The sequence below is a fragment of the Nematolebias whitei genome, chromosome 9 (genome assembly GCF_014905685.2).
Source record: "Nematolebias whitei isolate Nwh7 chromosome 9, NemWhi1, whole genome shotgun sequence".
NCBI classification, from domain to species: Eukaryota; Metazoa; Chordata; class Actinopteri; order Cyprinodontiformes; family Rivulidae; genus Nematolebias; species Nematolebias whitei.
Window position 1 is genome coordinate 5,122,521 of NC_056506.1, and position 18,441 is coordinate 5,140,961.

Sequence of the window (18,441 nt, forward strand, 5' to 3'; positions counted from 1 at the left end):
TTAGAATCTGAGATTCAAAATCTGCAGCAACAGTTTGAGGCCACAGGTGATCAGCACTATGTAGGTTTAATCAAGGACAAAAATTTTGCATTGTCCAGTCTGCTTGGGGCGGCGGCACAGGGAGCTCTGGTTAGGTCCCGCTTCTATCAGGTTGCAATGATGGATGTCCCCTCATCATTTTTTTTTGGTCTAGAATGTAAAAATGGGCAAAAGAAAACTATACACTCCTTAAAATCCGACACGGGTGAGATACTGACTGATTTTGATACTATTCGGAAACATGCTGTCAGTTTCTATAGGCAGTTATATAACACTGAATATCAAGAACACCCAGCTGTGGCCCACTGTTTTTATCAAGATCTTCCTCAAGTTAGAAAGGAAACTAATGATGCACTGTCAGTGGAACTTTCACTTGCTGAGCTTCAAGATGCCCTACAGAGCATGCAAAGTGGTAAAGCTCCTGGCATTGATGGGCTCCCAGTCGATTTTTATAAATCTCTTTGGCCAGTGATTGGGGAAGACCTGCTGGCAGTACTCAGCGACAGTCTTAGCCGCAAATGCTTGTCACTGAGCTGTAGGAGAGCAGTTCTCACCCTACTGCCAAAAAAAGGTGATCTGCTATTGATAAAAAACTGGAGACCAGTGTCATTGTTATGCTCAGATTATAAGATCCTATCTAAAGTTCTTGCCAACAGACTAAGGAAGGCAATGGAAGAGGTCATTCATCCTGACCAAACTTATTGTGTACCTGGTAGACTCATTACTGACAACATAATCTTGCTCAGAGATCTTTTAGCGATCTGTAAATGTCATGGTCTAACTGCAGGTATCCTGTCACTTGGTCAGGAAAAAGCCTTTGATCGAGTTGAACATCAATATTTATGGAACACTCTACTTGCTTTTGGTTTTTCCCCTGGTTTTGTGGAACACATCAAGGTTCTATATGATAATATTGAGAGTGTACTCAAGGTCAATGGTGGCTTGTGTGCTCCTTTTCAGGTACTAAGAGGCATCAGACAGGGCTGCGCTTTATCGGGTATGCTGTACTCCCTGGCCATTGAGCCCTTGTTGCATATTTCCACCACAGATTGAGAACTGACCTTAAAGGACTATGTTTACCAGGATGTGTGTCTCCTGTAAAGTTGTCAGCCTATGCTGATGATTTGGTTGTTTTTGTTGATAATCAGAAGGACATTGATTTGTTAACAGCAGCCATTGAGCTTTTCTCTTTGATTTATTCAGCTAAAGTGAACTGGGAAAAGAGTGAGGCTTTTAGCATTGGAGATTTGGAAAAGAAACTTAAGTTACCAACAGGGTTGTTTTGGAAAATTGGAGAAATAAAATACTTGGGTGTTTTTTTAGGTGATGGAAAAACATCACTGAAAAACTGGGAGAATGTGCTGGAAAAAATCAAGGGTCGTCTCGCAAAGTGGAAGTGGATTAAAAACAAGTTGTCTTATAGAGGTCGGACTCTTATCATCAATAATCTGATTTTCTCCACTCTATGGCACCGCCTGTCTGTTATTGACCCCCCACCAGATCTACTATCCAGGATTCAAACTGTGCTTGTAAACTTTTTTTGGGACCATTTGCACTGGGTCCCTCAGAGCACCCTGTACCTGTCAAAGGACATTGGAGGACAAGGCTTGATTCACCTGGCCAGTAGAGGAGTGGCATTTCGACTAATGTTTATCCAAAGGTTTCTCTGTGGACCTACAAACTTGTTGTGGCGACCATTAGCCTGCTCCATCCTAAACCGACTTGGCGGGCTGGGACTCAACAAGACACTGTTCTTGATGGACTTGAAATGCCTTGACACCAGCACTCTACCGAGTTTCTACAAGAGCTTGTTTAAGGCCTGGAACTTGTTAAAAATTGAGAGACCAGCACACTCAGACTCTCTTCACTGGTTGCTTCAGGAACCAGTCATCTTTGGGACTCGTTTTAACAACTGCCAAATGGGAACCACGCTTGTCAAGAAGTTCCGCGAATCTGGAGTGGTGATCTGGGCAGGTGTTGACGTATGCAGGTTCGACCCTTGACAATGCTGCTGCTCTGGCCTGCCAGGTGGGGGTGAAGTCTGTTCGGGTGGTGTCTTTACTGCTCATGGATTGGAAGGCAGTTTTGTCGGACGCTGAACACGACATGCTGTATCAGTTTTCCAGCAATAATGTACTTCCTGACGCGACTGATGATTTTCCAACTGTAAACATTCTTCCAGTTTTTAATGTTCTTAGCAGATCTTTATTACAGGGTGGGATGGTTGGATCAATCTGTAAAGCTACTGGCAAACAAATGTACAGAATGTTTGTTCACATATTGCATAGAGACAAGCTCAATGCTAGAGCTGACACTGTTTGGAGGTCTCACCTTGGTCTCAGTGATGATGTTGGACCTGAATGGAGGGCACTCTACAAGCCACCACTGGCAAAAAAAGTGGCAGATTTGCAATGGAGAGTTCTACAGGGAGCCATTGCTGTAAACTCGTTTGTCTCTGTTATTAATCCCACAGTAAGTCCAGAGTGTCCCTTTTGCCTACAGAGAGAAACCGTCTTTCACTGTTTTATGCTTTGTTGTCGTTTAGTTCCTCTCTTTATTTTTCTGAGAGGTTTCTTTACATTGTGTCATGAAACCTTTTCTATGCAAATGTTCATTCTTGGTTACAGATATTCAAAGAAGTATAAAGACAAATGCCAGCTGTTTAACTTCATCGTGGCGACAGCAAAAATGGCCATTTATGTCAGCCGAAAAAACAAAATTGAGCAGTCTAGCAATGTTGATGTTGTCCTTCTACTAAAGAGGATGCTCAGGGCCCGTTTACAAATAGATTTTGATTATTATTTAAGAAAAAAACGACCTTGGTACGTTTTCAAATGTATGGGCTTTTAAAAAAGTTTTATGCAAAGTCTCAAACGGTGAACTCTCCTTTGGAACTGTACTGGATGTATAGCTACTTTGCTGGTTCTTAATTTGAATGTTGTTGCTTTTTTTTAATTTATTTTTAACCATAGGATGTTTTTTTAATGGCATCTGCATTGTTTGCAGTGTTTTTTTTTTTTTCCTCCTCTAGATTTTGTATTATGAGTGGTCCTTCATAATAAAGGTTTTCTAAAAATCTAAAAATCAAAATCAATCTCTCTCTCTCTCTCTCTCTCTCTCTCTCTCGCTCGCACGCGGTCATGTACCTATAAGTAATGAAAAATAAATGCATAAAAATAACAAAATTATCAAAAAATATATATTGAACAATAACAATCCAAACAGCATCACTACTCAACCACTTTGTGGTAAAGCTGCAAGAATAAGTCAGAGCTGCCGTCAAGCTTCAGCAGCCTGATGGCAGACAGTAAAGCAGTAAGACAGCCTGCCTGTCTTCCTGCGTGCTGCTATAAAGCAGTAGTCTGAAGGCATCAGTATGAATTCAGAAGACGTGATGTGGTTCCATCAGGATAATTTATCCCCAGTTTTGCGATGTACCTGCTTCACCCACCCACAAGGATTGCAGTTCTCTCTGCTGGACCCCAGTTATTTTGGGGCAGACTTTAACAATGCTCTGCAGGCTCTTCTTATCCTTTACAGTCCACCGAACCAACAAATAAAGGAAAAAAGTTAAATGCTTTCCATAAACTGATAAAAATTGCATAAAATTTCCTTACGGATGTTAAAAGAATTTAGCTTCCTCAGTAAATGGATTGTCTGCTGACCTTGCTTGATATAGTCAGTGTTCACGTCAAGTTTTAGTTTGGAATCAAACAGTTCTCAAATATTTGCATGAGTTCTCAATTTCCACATATTTTCCATGAATTGAGCTGAGTTTAGGCATTCTCCAATTTTTACTCAAATTCATCGCAAGCTCCTTTTCCCCTTAGAGACATTAGGATAGTTGTCCTTGCACCTGCCCGCAGAAGCAGGTAGGGCACCAGGTCTGACTCTGGACCTCGAAGAGGATTTAAGAGTGCTGTGCCATTAGAAAACTGGACCAGGAAAGACCTGCAGCTGTCTGTATACAAAATAAAAAGAAGGGATGAGCCAGACTTTTCCTTTAAAGCTTCATGTTTTCTCTCATCTTTCAGTGAAAATCTTGACTGGAGGGAAAGTTCTGACTGCAGTCAGATTCCACACCTTGAATGTGATCTGACCAACGAACTGGACCCTGTAGACCGGTAGGAACTCATTTCTCTTGTAAGCACTTTTTCTGTAAATATAATAAACACGTTTCTGAAGATTAACTTAACTTTTCAGTATGGTTTAAAAAACTTCAAAACACTGGTCCTCTGAGCACATGTAATACTGTATTTTTTTGTGTTATTGTTGGAAGACAGTAATAAATCATCTTCAGTAATGTTGACCGCACTATGTAATATTTTACGCTCGGAAAAAAAAACAGACTTTTTGATTTTAATGTAAAAACTGTCAAGCGAATTAAGATCAAAAGGCTCATTAGAATAGAATAGAATAGAATAGAATAGAATAGAATAGAAACAGCCTTTATTGTCCCACGGATGGGAAATTCAAGTGTAACAGCAGCAAAAGATAAAAAGATTCACACAAAAAGTTCCTAAAATGTAAAAAAAAAAATATATATATATATAAAGAAATAAGATAAACAATAACAATAATAATGTTCAATATGTATTGAACATTGAGAATGGCAGACTATTTACAATAAAGTAGTATATGCAGAGTGGGTGATTGAGCAGAGGTCCACTTGTATTTAATCCTTATTGCATTTGTTGTGAGCAGTGATGGTTTTAAAGTCCAACAGCTGCTGGGAGGAAGGATCTGCAGTGACACTCCTTTGTGCATTTAGGATGAAGTAATCTGTCACTGAAAGAGCTGTCCAGTTCAGCAACATTCATTCAACCTTTATTTATACAGGTTAAGCCCAATGAGCCTTGAGGACTCATTTACAAGAGAGACCTGATTTTAACAAAGAGTAATGACAACAGTGGATAACAATGACAGCAATAGACAATCGGAGGCATACATATTTTCATTTTTTTATTTTTTACAAATTAAAATAAGATGGCAAAAAAAATAGCAAAAACAGCTACGTTATAAGGCGGTGTAGAAAACTAAAAACAGGAACATGTCTGCATTGGTTCTTGCCAGGAATTCAACAGACGTTTAAAGCCACTTAGAGAGGTCAAAGGTCGAGAGCTTCATGTCTTTTTGCAAGATATTCCAGGAAACAGGAGCAGAGTAGGAGAAGGCCCTTTTGCCAAGTTCAGTCCGCATGAGGGAACACTGCATGTCCTGAGAGCTTCATGCAGCTTCATGCATGGGGTGGGAGACGTTGTCCAACATTGATGTTATTTTAGCTGGAGTCCTTCTGTCTACCTCCACCTGCACTGGGTTGAGGGGACATCCAAGCACCGAGCTGACCTTCTTGATGAGCTTATCTAGCCACTTTTTCTCAGCTGATGATAAGCTGCTGCTCCAACACACAACACCATAGAAGTTGTCTGATGCCACTACAGAGTCAAATAAGGTCTTCAGGAGCACCCCCTGCACTCCAAAAGACCGCAGTTTCCTCAGCAGGTAGAATCTTCTCTGACCCTTTCTGTAAAGTGCATCAGTGTTGTGAGACCAGTCCAGTTTATTGTTCAGGTGAACAGCCAGGTACTTATATATATATATGTTTTTTTTCATTTACCCTTTATTTATACAGGTAGTCTCCTTGAGTCACGAGAACTCATTTTCAAGAGAGACCTGTTTTTGGGAGCAGATGGTGGGGGTTAAGGACCTTGCTCAGGGGCCCAGAGTGGGGCAAATGCGGTTGGAGGCAGGTGTGGGTGTTTCACCTTTTCCACCCACATTTCGATGTTGACAGTACCAGGATTTGAACCTGCAACTTTCCGATCACAGGCCCAGCTTCTCTAACCTCTGTTCCACCACTCCCCAAGAATCCACTATCTCAATTTCCACTCCCTGGATGTTCACCGGGTTCAGTGAGGTGGGTCTGTGCCTGCGGAAATCCACCACCAGCTCCTCAGTTTTAGCTGCGTTGATCAGGAGGTGGTTCTGCTGGCACTTTATGTCTTTATGTCACTTTATGTCTATGTCAATATTTTTAAACTTTTTTCTAGGGACATACATGCACTGGAGAGTTCTAAGTCAGTGGGTCCGTCTTCTCGCTTTTCTTGGGGGAATAAGTTCAGTTCAGTTTTTTTTAATGTACTGTATGTATCAGGGCTTGGAGACTGTTCTCCTTTTCTAGCCTCTGACTGTTTTGTGTCAGGCCACTTGCCCTGACAAAGTTGGGTAGAAGGGAGTTTATTGGGGCTTTCTGGGGGTGGGGCTTTTCTGAGCTTATCGAGTCATTGGTCTCGATACAGTGAGGGTAGTCTGGTCACTTATCCTGACAAAGTGGGGGGCTTTCATCGACCAGATTGATCCTGACTTGGTCCAATGATCGGTTCGGCTCTTCTGCTGGGGTGCACTGGCTCCAATGGTACCAGATGTCGCCCTTCTCCTTGAGACGAACGGCATGCAATGTTCTCTCAACCACCTGATGAGGTCCAGTCCACCTCCGTTCAGCCCTGTAGGTGCCTGTCCACCTTGGCTCCTTCCACTTCCTTGTGATGACTTTCAGCATGACCCACTATGTGGGACCTCCCAGAGTCTTCTCTCTCCTTCTGTTTTGTCACCTTTGAATGAAAGCCTGACAGCAAGGTTCTCAATTCTTCAAAATATGATCTGTACCTGTATTCCTCCGTTACTTCTTCCAGGGTCAGAGCAGTCGGTGGACCCAGAGACTGCCTTCCTTTAACTCGCCACCTGTAATACAAAATCTGCAAATATCTTCTGCTTCACTGTCTAGACGTCTGTCTTCAGATAGTCTCTAATTTTCCTGTCTACTTCTATCCTAGCTGGTCCGCAGTGTGGATCTCCATAGGTCATGTGATGTTCCCTGTGTTTAGTTCCTGTTTGGTACTTGTAATATTTTAATCAGCTTCCTCTATCTTAATGATGTCAGTGTAAACTTCATAACAATAGGAAAATAATCACATTCAAACGTCATCAACCCAATTTCAGCCTTATAAGACAGGTTACTCTGCATTTTCCATCTCTACCACTAAATGGGGTTGTTAACATAAAGTATTTCATTGTTACTTCTTCACTGTAATGGCTTTATAGTAGAACAGCATGAATCACATTTCATTCATACTTTTGTCCCCTTTTTTCCATGTTTACAAACATGAACCTTCATAAGGATATGTTAGATTTCTTCAACAGGGTCACCTACATCCTCCGGTTCCATCTCTGCCTCCTGAAACATTCACATTCAACTTTTCTTTTCACCACCAGTGTCCCTACTCTGGATCTTCCTAGAATAAGCAAAGTTATTTTTCACAAGAAAACAGCAAAATGTAATTACAACATGCATTGAATATGAGTACTCAGAAGAGTTAAGGTTTCAAAGTTTAGTGCTGAATATTTGGCATGAGTGATGTTAATTTTTAGTTAAGATGATACATTTTATTTGGGTTACCTCCTCCTATCTGTGGGAAAAATTTTAGTAAATGCATGTGCAGAAAATATATTTTCATTGATCACCCTGTCTCTCAAAACGGTACAATACAGCATTAAACATCGAGTCTGCTAATAAATGGAGCTGGAAAAATGAGAGGAAGTCCATCCATCCATCCATCCATTATCTTTACCCGCTTATTCCATTTTGGGTCATGGCGGTCGCCGGTGCCCATGTCCAGCAATCACTGTGCGAGGGGCGGGGTACACCCTGGACGGGTCTCCAGTCCATCACAGGGACACATAGAGACAAACGAGACAAACAACCATTCACTCTCTCACTCACACCTAGGGACAATTTAGAGTTACCAATTAGCCTAACATGCATGTTTTTGGTCTGTGGGAGGAAACCGGAGCACCCGGGGAAAACCCACGCATGCACGGAGAGAACATACAAACTCCACCCAGAAAGGCCCCTGGACCGGGGTTTGAACCAAGGACCTGCTCACTGAGAGGCAGCAGCTCTACCAATTGCGCCACCGTGCTGCCTCTGATATATACAAAATAAGGTAATTTGCATACAGAGAATTTGTGTTCTGTACCTTGTCAACTTATCCTCTTAATGGTGGAGTTCTGCCACAAAGTTACTGGTTCTATCGCTAACCAAAATGATGTGGTGAAAGCGGGCACCCGTCTCGTACCTTGCTGTAGTTCATAGGAGGATATGTTACAGGTAATGAGGACCACCACCATTGGGGAGATTTAAATCAGCCTCACCCATGATACGAATTTGGGACCAAACTTAAATAACTTTAAAGTCCTGAAGAGGCAGTCCCACTCCACCCGGTCAATAATTTTTCCGCATCTAATGAAAGAATGACTTCATCACAGGTATGCTCGAGTGGACCAGGAGTGTACAGTACATCAAGTAACCACCTAACATTGAAGAAAGCCTGATGGTTTTTAAGAAACCCCTAAAAAAGGAAAATAAAGGAAACAAACAAACAAAAAAAAGAATAACAGTGACACCGTTCACTTTCACCAGTGCAGACACCTTACCAAGCTGTGCTTTACATTTTATTTACAAATGCCAGTTAATTTACCTCCAGTGTTACAAGCATTAAACCAGGACTATTCAACTAAATTGCCCAGGGGGCCACAGTTACTGAAAGCCAAGCGCTCAGGGGTCAGATATCCAGTAGTTCTTATCATTAAGTTACTTTGTTTTATAGTTAAAACTCTTGTTTTGTTTTAAAAGTGTGAACCCATTAGTGGACCAAACTTAGCTCGCCTGTGGGCCTGATTTGGCCCACGGGCCATCAGTTGAATAGCCCTGCTTCAAACTAACGTGTTGTTCCTTTTAATAAAGCCACATAGTGCTCCCATTCCCTGAACAACGGACCATTATCATAAAGTTTATCTACAGCCATCGTAGCTCTGATCAGAGTCAGTCAGAGATTCTTTATTGTCATTCGCACCTCATGTGGTACATGTGGTGGAGCGAAATTATGTACACAAGGTCCCAGTTACATCCAACAATAAAATGTACAAGAAAAACAGTAATAACATTTAAGATATGAACTAAGAAAAACATCAACTAAATATACATGCCCTCAGACATGTATTTCCTCCTGGTTGGAAACAAAACTCGCCTCCGATCGAGGATCTCTTTTGGAAATTGATCGTTCACACTGAAGTCCGTCCCACGCAGCTCTCTGCCCTGACTTCTGACCGGCTCTTTTTGTTTATAGTGCTCAAATTTAGCTATAATTGGCCGAGGTTGCTTGGTACTGGGCTTTTTACCTCCGAGCCGGTGAACACGATGGAAAGTGATGTTTTTTACCGTCTCATTTGGGAGTTTCAGCTGACGTTGGATAAACTCATGAATCGTAACTTCGACATCCTCTTTTGCTCATTCTGGGATCCCTGAGAAGACAAGATTGTCTCGCATGCTTCGAGCCTGAATGTCCAGAATGGATTCTTTCATTTTCCTGTTCTCTCTGGTCAGCTGCGACATCTTCTCAGTGAGTTATTTGACATCACCCCTCAGAGTTTGGTTCTCAGCAGCGAGCGATGCCACCTGAGCTTGGCTGAACTCCAGAGACTCCCTCAGTGCTTGAAACTCCTAGAACCTCCACCAGGGCAAGCTGGGTATCTAAGCTGGTTAGCTTCTTGTCTATAGAGCCCAGGACATCAGTGAAGCTTTTCTCTGGAGAGGTGGACGTGCTAGTTGAGCTCGCTGAACATGTGCGTTTAGGAGTTGGTGTGGCCGTGGATGCAGTGTTTTTTTGTGGTTTACCCATCACGATGTTGTCAAAACGCTCATCCATGTAACTTTCCAGACTGCCCAAGGTTTCCTCGTCCAGTTTGGTTTATTGAAACAATATGTAGAGGTTAGTATTAACAATATTTTTTATGTTTGATTGTAATATATTGACTTGTTTTACCTGAGTCCAATCATTTTTGTTTAGCAGTATCCTGCCATGTTACTTACACAGCACAGCTCTCACGTGATCTCAGCAGCTCATCACCAGGTGCACCCTGGTCTGACTGAAGAAGTCTTTCGGATGAAAGACGAAACATTTCAACTTTTTTAGTCCCGAGCAGCGAAGCGCTGCAAAGGCCTATTGTAATCGCTCTGTTCAGGCCCCAGATGCAATTTTTCCGCCAAACGATTTTGTGTTTTGGGGGCCTTAGCATATCCCAAAAGTCACTAAATTTGGCGGACGCATCAGGACTTGGGAAAAACTATGTATTTTAAGGGCTTGGCAAAAAATGCAACAGAAACGGCTCAAGAGCGACACCTAGAAATTTTCAAAATACCCTCTGCGTTAACCTTAGTTTGTCGTAGAAACATGAAATTTGGTACGCTTGTCCAATTCCCCAAGATGTACAGAAAACCGTCGGCACCAACGTTGTACAATAAACAGGAAGCCGGCCATTTTGGAATGTTGGCCCAATTTTCATACCTTTTGGGCAGTTTACAACCTCCGCATTTGAACCAACTCCTCCTAGGGATTTCGCTCAATCGGTTTCAAACTTGGCCATTTTGGTCAAAAGGCATGAGGGACGCAAAGTTATCAAAACAGTTTGTTTCGGAGCATGTTGAAGGGGCGGGGCCAGACCTCAATGTTTGACATCTCGCCATGAAAAATGAAACGATAATAGCTCCTAGACGAAACTGTCTGAGACATAAAACCCATCAGTGATTGATCCACAGCCAGTCACAAGTGCTCACTAATCACGTAATAAAATCTGGTCTAGATTGGATGATGTATCACTGAGATATAACTGTTGGAATAATCTAGGGGTTCACTTGAGTCAAATGTTAAAGAACAATATCAATGTGTCTATAAGTGCTCACTGATCATGTACATAACATTTGGTACATATTGGATGATATTTGACTGAGATACAACTATTGGAATAATATAGGGGGTGCACTAGAGTCAAAAGTTAAACAACAATACCAGTGTGTCTAGAAGTGTTCACTAATGACGTACCCAAAATCTGTCTAAGATCGGATGATATATCACTGATATATAACTGATTAAATTAATCTAGGGGCGCACTTGAGTCATATATTAAACCACAATCTCAATGTGTCTAGACGTGCTCACTGATTATGCATAAAAAATCTGGTTCTGATCGGATGATGTATCACTGATATATAACTGTTGGAATAATGTAGGGGGCGTACTTGAGTCAAATGTTAAAGAACAAGACCAATATCTCTATAAGTGCTCCCTGATCACGCACAATAAATCTGGTACATATGGGATGATATTTCACTGAGATATAAATGTTGGAATAATGTAGGGGGTGCACTTGAGTCAAATGTTAAAAAATAATACCAATGAATCTAGAAGTGTTCAGCAATTACGCACCCAAAATCTGATTCAGCTCAGATGCTATATCACTGAGATATAACTTTTGGAATAATCTAGGGGGCGCACTCAAGTCAAATGTTAAATAACAACACAAATGTATATCGAAGTGCTCACTTATAATGCACAAAAAATCTGGTGCAGATCGGATAATATATCATTGAGATATAACAGTTTGAATAATCTAGGGGCGCACTTAAGTCAAATGTTAAACAACACCAATGTGTCTAGAAATGCTCACAGATCACACATCAAAAATCTGGTGCAGATAGGATTATGTATCATTGAGATATAACTTGGAATAATCTAGGGGGCGCATTAGAGTCATAAGTTAAACCACAATGTCAATGTGTCCAAAAGTCCTCACTGATGACGCACAATAAATCTGATGCAGATCGGATGTTGTATCACTGAGCTACAACTGTAGGAAAAATGTAGGTGGCACTGTAGAGGCTATTGGCCAATTATCATGGATTCCTGTTGAAGGGGTAGATGACAATCGATCATAGTGATTTTGATGCAACTCGGCTTAAATCTGTGCAAATCAGAGCCAAACGTATTGTAACGGCGTCACTTATGAATTTGCCACGTCGCCACACCCACATCCTCCAGCAAAAACAGTTTGTGCTTTAAAGCTAGTCAGACCAACTTGGTAAATGTCTTCTAACACAGGATCATCCTGATTAGGTCAAGGATGTCAGAGAGGAAGCATTCCAAGCAAAACAAGTGACTTCCTGTTATGAGGGGGTGGGGCTTTGATGACGTCAGAATATGACCACGGACGATCGTCGGGCATCGGACAGGGATGATTCATGCCAAGTGTGGTGCGTTTCGCTTTTTCAAAGTGAAAGTTGTAGTGTTTAGAAATTTATTGCGTGTAGCTCAACTTTGAGGCCTGGCCACGCCCTTTTAGCATAAACAAAAACGCAAGCTTTTGATAACTTTTACTCCCCAATGTGTTATGGGCATATTAACCAAGTTTGAAGGCATTCCATCAAAATCCCTCGGAGGAGTTTGTTAAAATGTGCCATGAGAAACGGCCAAAATTGCCCCTTTGACCCAAAATGGTTCCAAAAGACATTTTCATAGGTCCTGAGAAGATACAGATGTTCACTGAGTTTCAGAATTATTGGTCCAAAAATGGCTTGGAGCTGAGGTTTTAAAATATTCTAGGGGGCGCTGTAGAGGCTATTGGCCACTTTTCATGGCTTCCTGTTCAAGGGGTGGATAATGATCGATCATACTGATTTTTGTGCACCTCGGTTCAAAACTGTGGAATTTAGAGCCAAACGTATGGCGACGGTGTTACATCTTACTTCGCCACGCCGCGCCGCCAACATGCTCTACACAAAACTGTCAGTGTTGGAAAGCAAATTACACCATGTCTTCGGTCACTGGACACACTATCATGCTGATCAGGTAACAGGGGCCAGATAGGAATTGTTCAACGTAAAACTTTACTTCCTGTTGTCAGGAGGCATGGCTTAAGTGATGTCATGATTTGACCATTCAGTCTTGCAGGGGATTGGATGTGGATCAATCACTGAAAGTTTGATGTCTCAGACAGTTTTCATGTAGGAGCTATTAGCTTTTCGTTTTTCATGGAGAGACGTCAAATTTTGAGGTCTGGCCCTGCCCCTTCAGCATGCTCTGAAACGAACCGTTTTGATAACTTTGTGTCCCCCATGCCTTTTGACCAAAATGGCTACGTTTGAAACCGATTGAGCAAAATCCCTAGGAGGAGTTCGTTCAAATGTGGAGGCTGTAAACTGCCCAAAAGGTGTGAAAATTGGGCCGGCATTCCAAAATGGCCACCTTCCTGTTTATCGTACAACGTTGGTGCCAGAGGGTTTTCCGTGCATCTTGTAGAATTGGACAAGCGTACCAAATATCATGTTTTGAAAATTTCTAGGTGTCGCTCTTGAGCCGTTTCTGTTGCATTGTTTGCCAAGCCCTTAAAATACATAATTTTTCACCAGTCCTGATGCGTCCACCAAATTTGGTGACTTTTGGGATATGTTAAGGTCCCCAAAACACTAAATCATTTGGCAGAAAAAATTGCATCTGGGGCCTGAACAGAGCGAATACAATAGGCCTTTGCAGCGCTTCGCAGCTCGGGCCTAACTATCGACCTATAGCTCTGGCCAGTACTTTATCAAAGGTCTTGGAGAGTGCTATGTTACTGATAATCAGTTTGGCTTCAAACCAAACCTTGACACTGGTATGTGCATTTTTGCTCTCAAAGAGATCTTGGATTTATACAATAGGCATAATACCATTAATATATAATAACACATTTTATGTGTTTTATTGATGCCTCCAAAGCATTTGATCATGTAAATCATGGAAGATTGTTTTATAAATTGCATGAAAAATGAGTATCCAAATATCTATTCAGAATCTTAGACTGGTGAGCATACCAATGCACTATGTGTATAAAATGGGGAAAATCTGTATCATCTTCTTTTTATGTGAGTAGTGGTGTGCGACAAGGCAGCATTTTGTCTCCTAGTTTTTTTAACGTGTATATGGATGACAACAAAGTCCATGCTCAATAATCCAGGTATAAAAACCAATATTTCCAACAAGCAGAACTGGTTTGTTCCACTTTGGAGTAAGCTGTTGGAGGAAGAATCAGTTTTGTTGTGTGCTTCCTTGACTGATGAAGCCTTCCGTATCAAAGGCGAAATGTTTCAGCACAAAAAAAGAAACTGTCCAGATGACCTGATGGAAAATGTTGGGTGTATATGGATGATTTATCTAAGCTGTTCAATCAATGTAGGACTGGCTGTTGGGTTGGCAATAGAACCATCAACCACCTGATGTATGCTGACGATCTTGTAATCTTTTGTCCATATAGTGCTGGTCTACAGCAACTGTTAAGGGTTTGCTCTCAGTATGGATTGGACTTTGATATTAAATATAATGTAAAATCGAGTAACATCATCATTGTCGGGAGCAAAGAAGACACTAAACTATCTTTTCCTGACTTCACTCTGTCTGGCAACATCCTCCAAGTCAGTGAGGAGGTTAAATACTTAAGACATTACATAACTGCTGACCTGTCTGATGTTAGGAACATTTATAGGCAGCATTGTATGCAATATGTACAAGCTAATATGCTTCTTCAGAAGTACTCTATGTGCTCAGTATCTGTTAAAATGGCACTCTTTAAAGCATATTGTACTCCAATGTATGCTGCCCACCTGTGGCGACATTACAGAAAAAGCAGTACAATATGCATAAACTTCAAGTGGTGTACAATGATGGCACGAGGATGCTGCTTAAGGTGCCGCAATGGAGTAGTGCCAGTCAGATGTTTGTAAATGCCAACGTACCAACTTGTGCTGCTGTGCTTCGAAACCTTATGTGGGTCATTCTCTGAATTCGGTGCACTTTGGGTTCTCAGATTACTGAAAAAAAATACGATAAAAAATTCTTTCTGAACATTGCATCTACTGAACGACTATCTGAAACTCTGAGAAAATATGTTTTCCCACCTTGGGCATGAAATCCCAAACATTATTATGAATTTATTTGTTACTTAGATTGTTTTAAATTCAACCCCGTAATGGGACAATTTGATTCCTGTATGAGTATAACGCTAAAACATAATCAAACTAATTCTTCCAGTTCCTTTGTAATCACCTGTCCCTCATGTAAAATAACTTATTGTAAGCATTTTTTATTTGATTATTTGATTAGTTGATAAATAATAATAATTAGATTGTCAAGTAGAATATGGCAACTTGAACTTATACGCGGTTTTATAAATCATGCAATTACATTAATATAAACATTAGATCAGACTTTTTTATGTTTTCTACTAGTCCTCTAAACTTTGCATGCAGTTCAACAAAGATTTGTTTTATTTGTGTTATTAATATTAAAAAATGTATAACAATGTATCAAGTAACAGTGTTGAACACACTGCAACAGGGTTGAATGAATGACAACATTTAATCAAGGTAAAATATACTTTAATTCATTAAAACAAACAAAAAAAGAAACACCACTAAATATATCATATTTAACATTGTTTAAAAATAACATCACATTTAGACTGAACAGATCTGTTTTATGTGTAGAAAAACGAAGGACAGCATAGGCTGAATGTTGTATACAAAATCTCTCACTGGAGTCAGTTTAACAATGTAACAACTGACATCACAACAAAGTTACATTCTTAACTATAAATGTTAATATTAAAATAAATTTATATGTGCTTGAATCTGTCATCTGTGCTATCAGCAGTAAAAAAATATTACACGGCTATAAAAAATGGGAAGTAGCATTAACTAAACTCTGAATGAATGTGGATGGTTTCTTTTCTTATCTGATCTGTTGTACCTGCTATTTGTTGTTCATTCATCCTTTAGTCAGTCTGTCCCAGATCTCTTTCTGAATTTGCATGCGATGTCAATCATGTCCTGTCATGGGCTGAGAAGGCTGGATGAGCTCAAAAACATCATCAAATGGATACCACAGTACATCCTCTTGTAGAGGCCAAAATAATCTGTTTTTGGTTATCCCAGCATGGTCTGAAAAGATCATGTAAAAACATTTAGAGAAAAGGAGCTGGCTGGCTTAAGAACAGTCCAACCTTCAATCCCGTAACAATGTTTCAACCCTGTAACAGTGGTTTTTGTTATGGAGTTGAATGTTATGGGGTTTAAGATTTCAGCTAAAAGTAGCCATAAGTCCACATTAGCTAGTATATGGAGCAGCACATGGCAGGAGGAAAACAATAAATTAATATATTTTTTCAAGATGGTTCTTTGATTTTTCCCAAACAATAGTAAATATGATTTATGCATGTAACAGTGTTGAAAGGTTGAGCTTGACAATGACAATCTATGGATAAAAACAATGAAATATAGGTAAGAACGAATGCTAACACTTACCTCTCTTTACAGTGTGAGGGGGGAAAAGACTTGAGTGATGTCAGTTCCTGGGTGCTAAAGAAGTTGGACTGAACCATATTTTTAAAAGGGGGGATTGGTATGCTGTTACAGGGTTAAAAAAAACCCCTTGGGGACATGATTAAAAAGTGCTATTTTATAAATAATTCATGTATTTTTCTCATATTCCTTTTATTTATGCTAAAGTATACCGGCAAATGTTCACATTAGTAGAAATAACTTGCAGTTACTGGTTATTTTTATTCGTTTTATATTCTGTGAAAAAATGACTTAGGTCAGTGGGAACATGCTCATTTGGCTGACTTCTATGACTCAGCAACCCATAAAATCTTTCAAAACATCATTTTTAAAATATATTTGTGTATTATAATGCAAACACACATAGATATTTCCATTTCTTGTTTTTAAATAAATTTTGTGGTTTACATTATATTTGAGGTAAACCTGTGAGACACAAAGTGCACCAAATTCAGAGAATGACCCATGTACAGATGTATGTGTAGGCTAACAAACTCTGTAAATAGCATCATTTAGACTCTGACCAATCTCATACAAAGCTCGGTTAGGTTCTCTTCTAGTCTGCAGAATCACTGGTGCCTTAATTTATGTGGCAATGGATGAACATTCTGTTTTTATTGTGTCTTGTTAGTGTTATCTTTTTTTTTTTTTTTTGCCTGTTTTTGTTTACTAGTATGGACCATGTGTGTCTGAAATAAAGTTTTGATTGATTGATTGATGTATTACTATATACTACTTTATACTATTAATATACTATAATATATATATTAACAAAATAATTAGTTAGTATCAATAGTAATTTATGTAATCTCAATAATCAGTAATGTAATAGTAATAGTATCATCAAGTAATTTTCGTCGGAAATTTCATATTTATCAAGACAATTTAACTTTTAAATCCATCTGTTTTATTAATTTAAGTTATGATGGGTTGACTCATTTTTAAAAATGTCTCCATCACATCCAGAGGCCATGGTTTATGCGTACTGGATATGCAATAGCTGCCATAATTCATATTTCTGTGATACTTATTATTCCTGTTCTCTGTCTGGCATCAAATCAAAACACTTTGTAGAATGGTGATTTATGAAGTTCTTTCCATTTCACTGTATTAGTTGACCAGATGTTCTGCCATATTTAAAATGGCGTCGACGTACGATTCAATTCATTGAGGCATCTACGTATTAATTTTTATGGTTATTACATTCAAGCTGACCTTCTAACAAGACCTGATAACGTTGCTAATGGAACCACACTGTAAATGTATTTATGTTTCACAGTATGAGCTATGAGTGTGACTAATAGTTTTACACTACAATTGTAAAACCCATAAATAATAGCGTATTGACCAAAACATATTTTAACTTACACTTTTCCGCTTTTCTTTTCTCAGTTTTGCTGTTCTTGGTGTTTCCGCTTGCGTTGTATTGGACAATAAATGTATTTTCATTACCCAAGGCACCAAAACAGCAGTGCTACATCCACGCCAAATATATGAATGTTCAATCAGCAGTGCATTTCATCTGTGTTTCTTCTCCAGCCAATCAGAACAGTTGTTCTTGTGCACATATTGCTACATAGTACAGTACGCTTCAAGAAGAATGGCAGTCCACACTCCACAGGTGCCCACAGGTGGTGGTAATGTATCCCTGCGGATATTTTGAAAACCGCCAAATAACACTAGTAGAAGAAGAAGAACGCCATCATCACCTGAAGAAGTTGGGAAGAAAGTTGCTGCCCTACAAGTATGCCATTTCCAACCTGCACGGTAAAAACTTAAAGTTGAGAGTATGTCGATAAGTGGATAGTTATAGAACATTCAAACAGGTCACCTCCCAGCCCAATTTAGGAGAAGATAAGTGGATGGAAATTAAATGTGTGTCCAGAAAGGAACCCAACAGAATCAAGACTAAGTGTTGCTGTTCAGTGGTAAGTTTAAAAAAACAATGCTAGTTATGTTTGTCCTGATGCATGCTCAATAATCCAGGTAGAAAAATCAAAAAAAGTTAAATCTGGTCCTCTGGACATTCAAAAAAACAAAACAAAGCAAATCAACAAAAAAATGTAGAAACGTTTCGTCTCTCATCCAAGAGACTTCCTCAGTCTGAGGAGCTGTATTCAGCTCAGTCTCTTAAATAGCAC

At 39.8% G+C, this 18,441-nt stretch overlaps 1 protein-coding gene across 1 annotated transcript in view; it reads left to right on the forward strand.

The window, feature by feature from the left end:
* LOC119414857 (tissue factor) overlaps positions 1-18,441 on the forward strand; it is a 167,440-nt gene that overhangs the window by 58,472 nt on the left and 90,527 nt on the right. Inside the window, exon 3 of the mRNA XM_037681978.1 lies at positions 4,074-4,163. Within this exon, the coding sequence (XP_037537906.1) occupies positions 4,074-4,163 (90 nt within the window). The remainder of the gene's footprint in view (positions 1-4,073; positions 4,164-18,441) is intronic.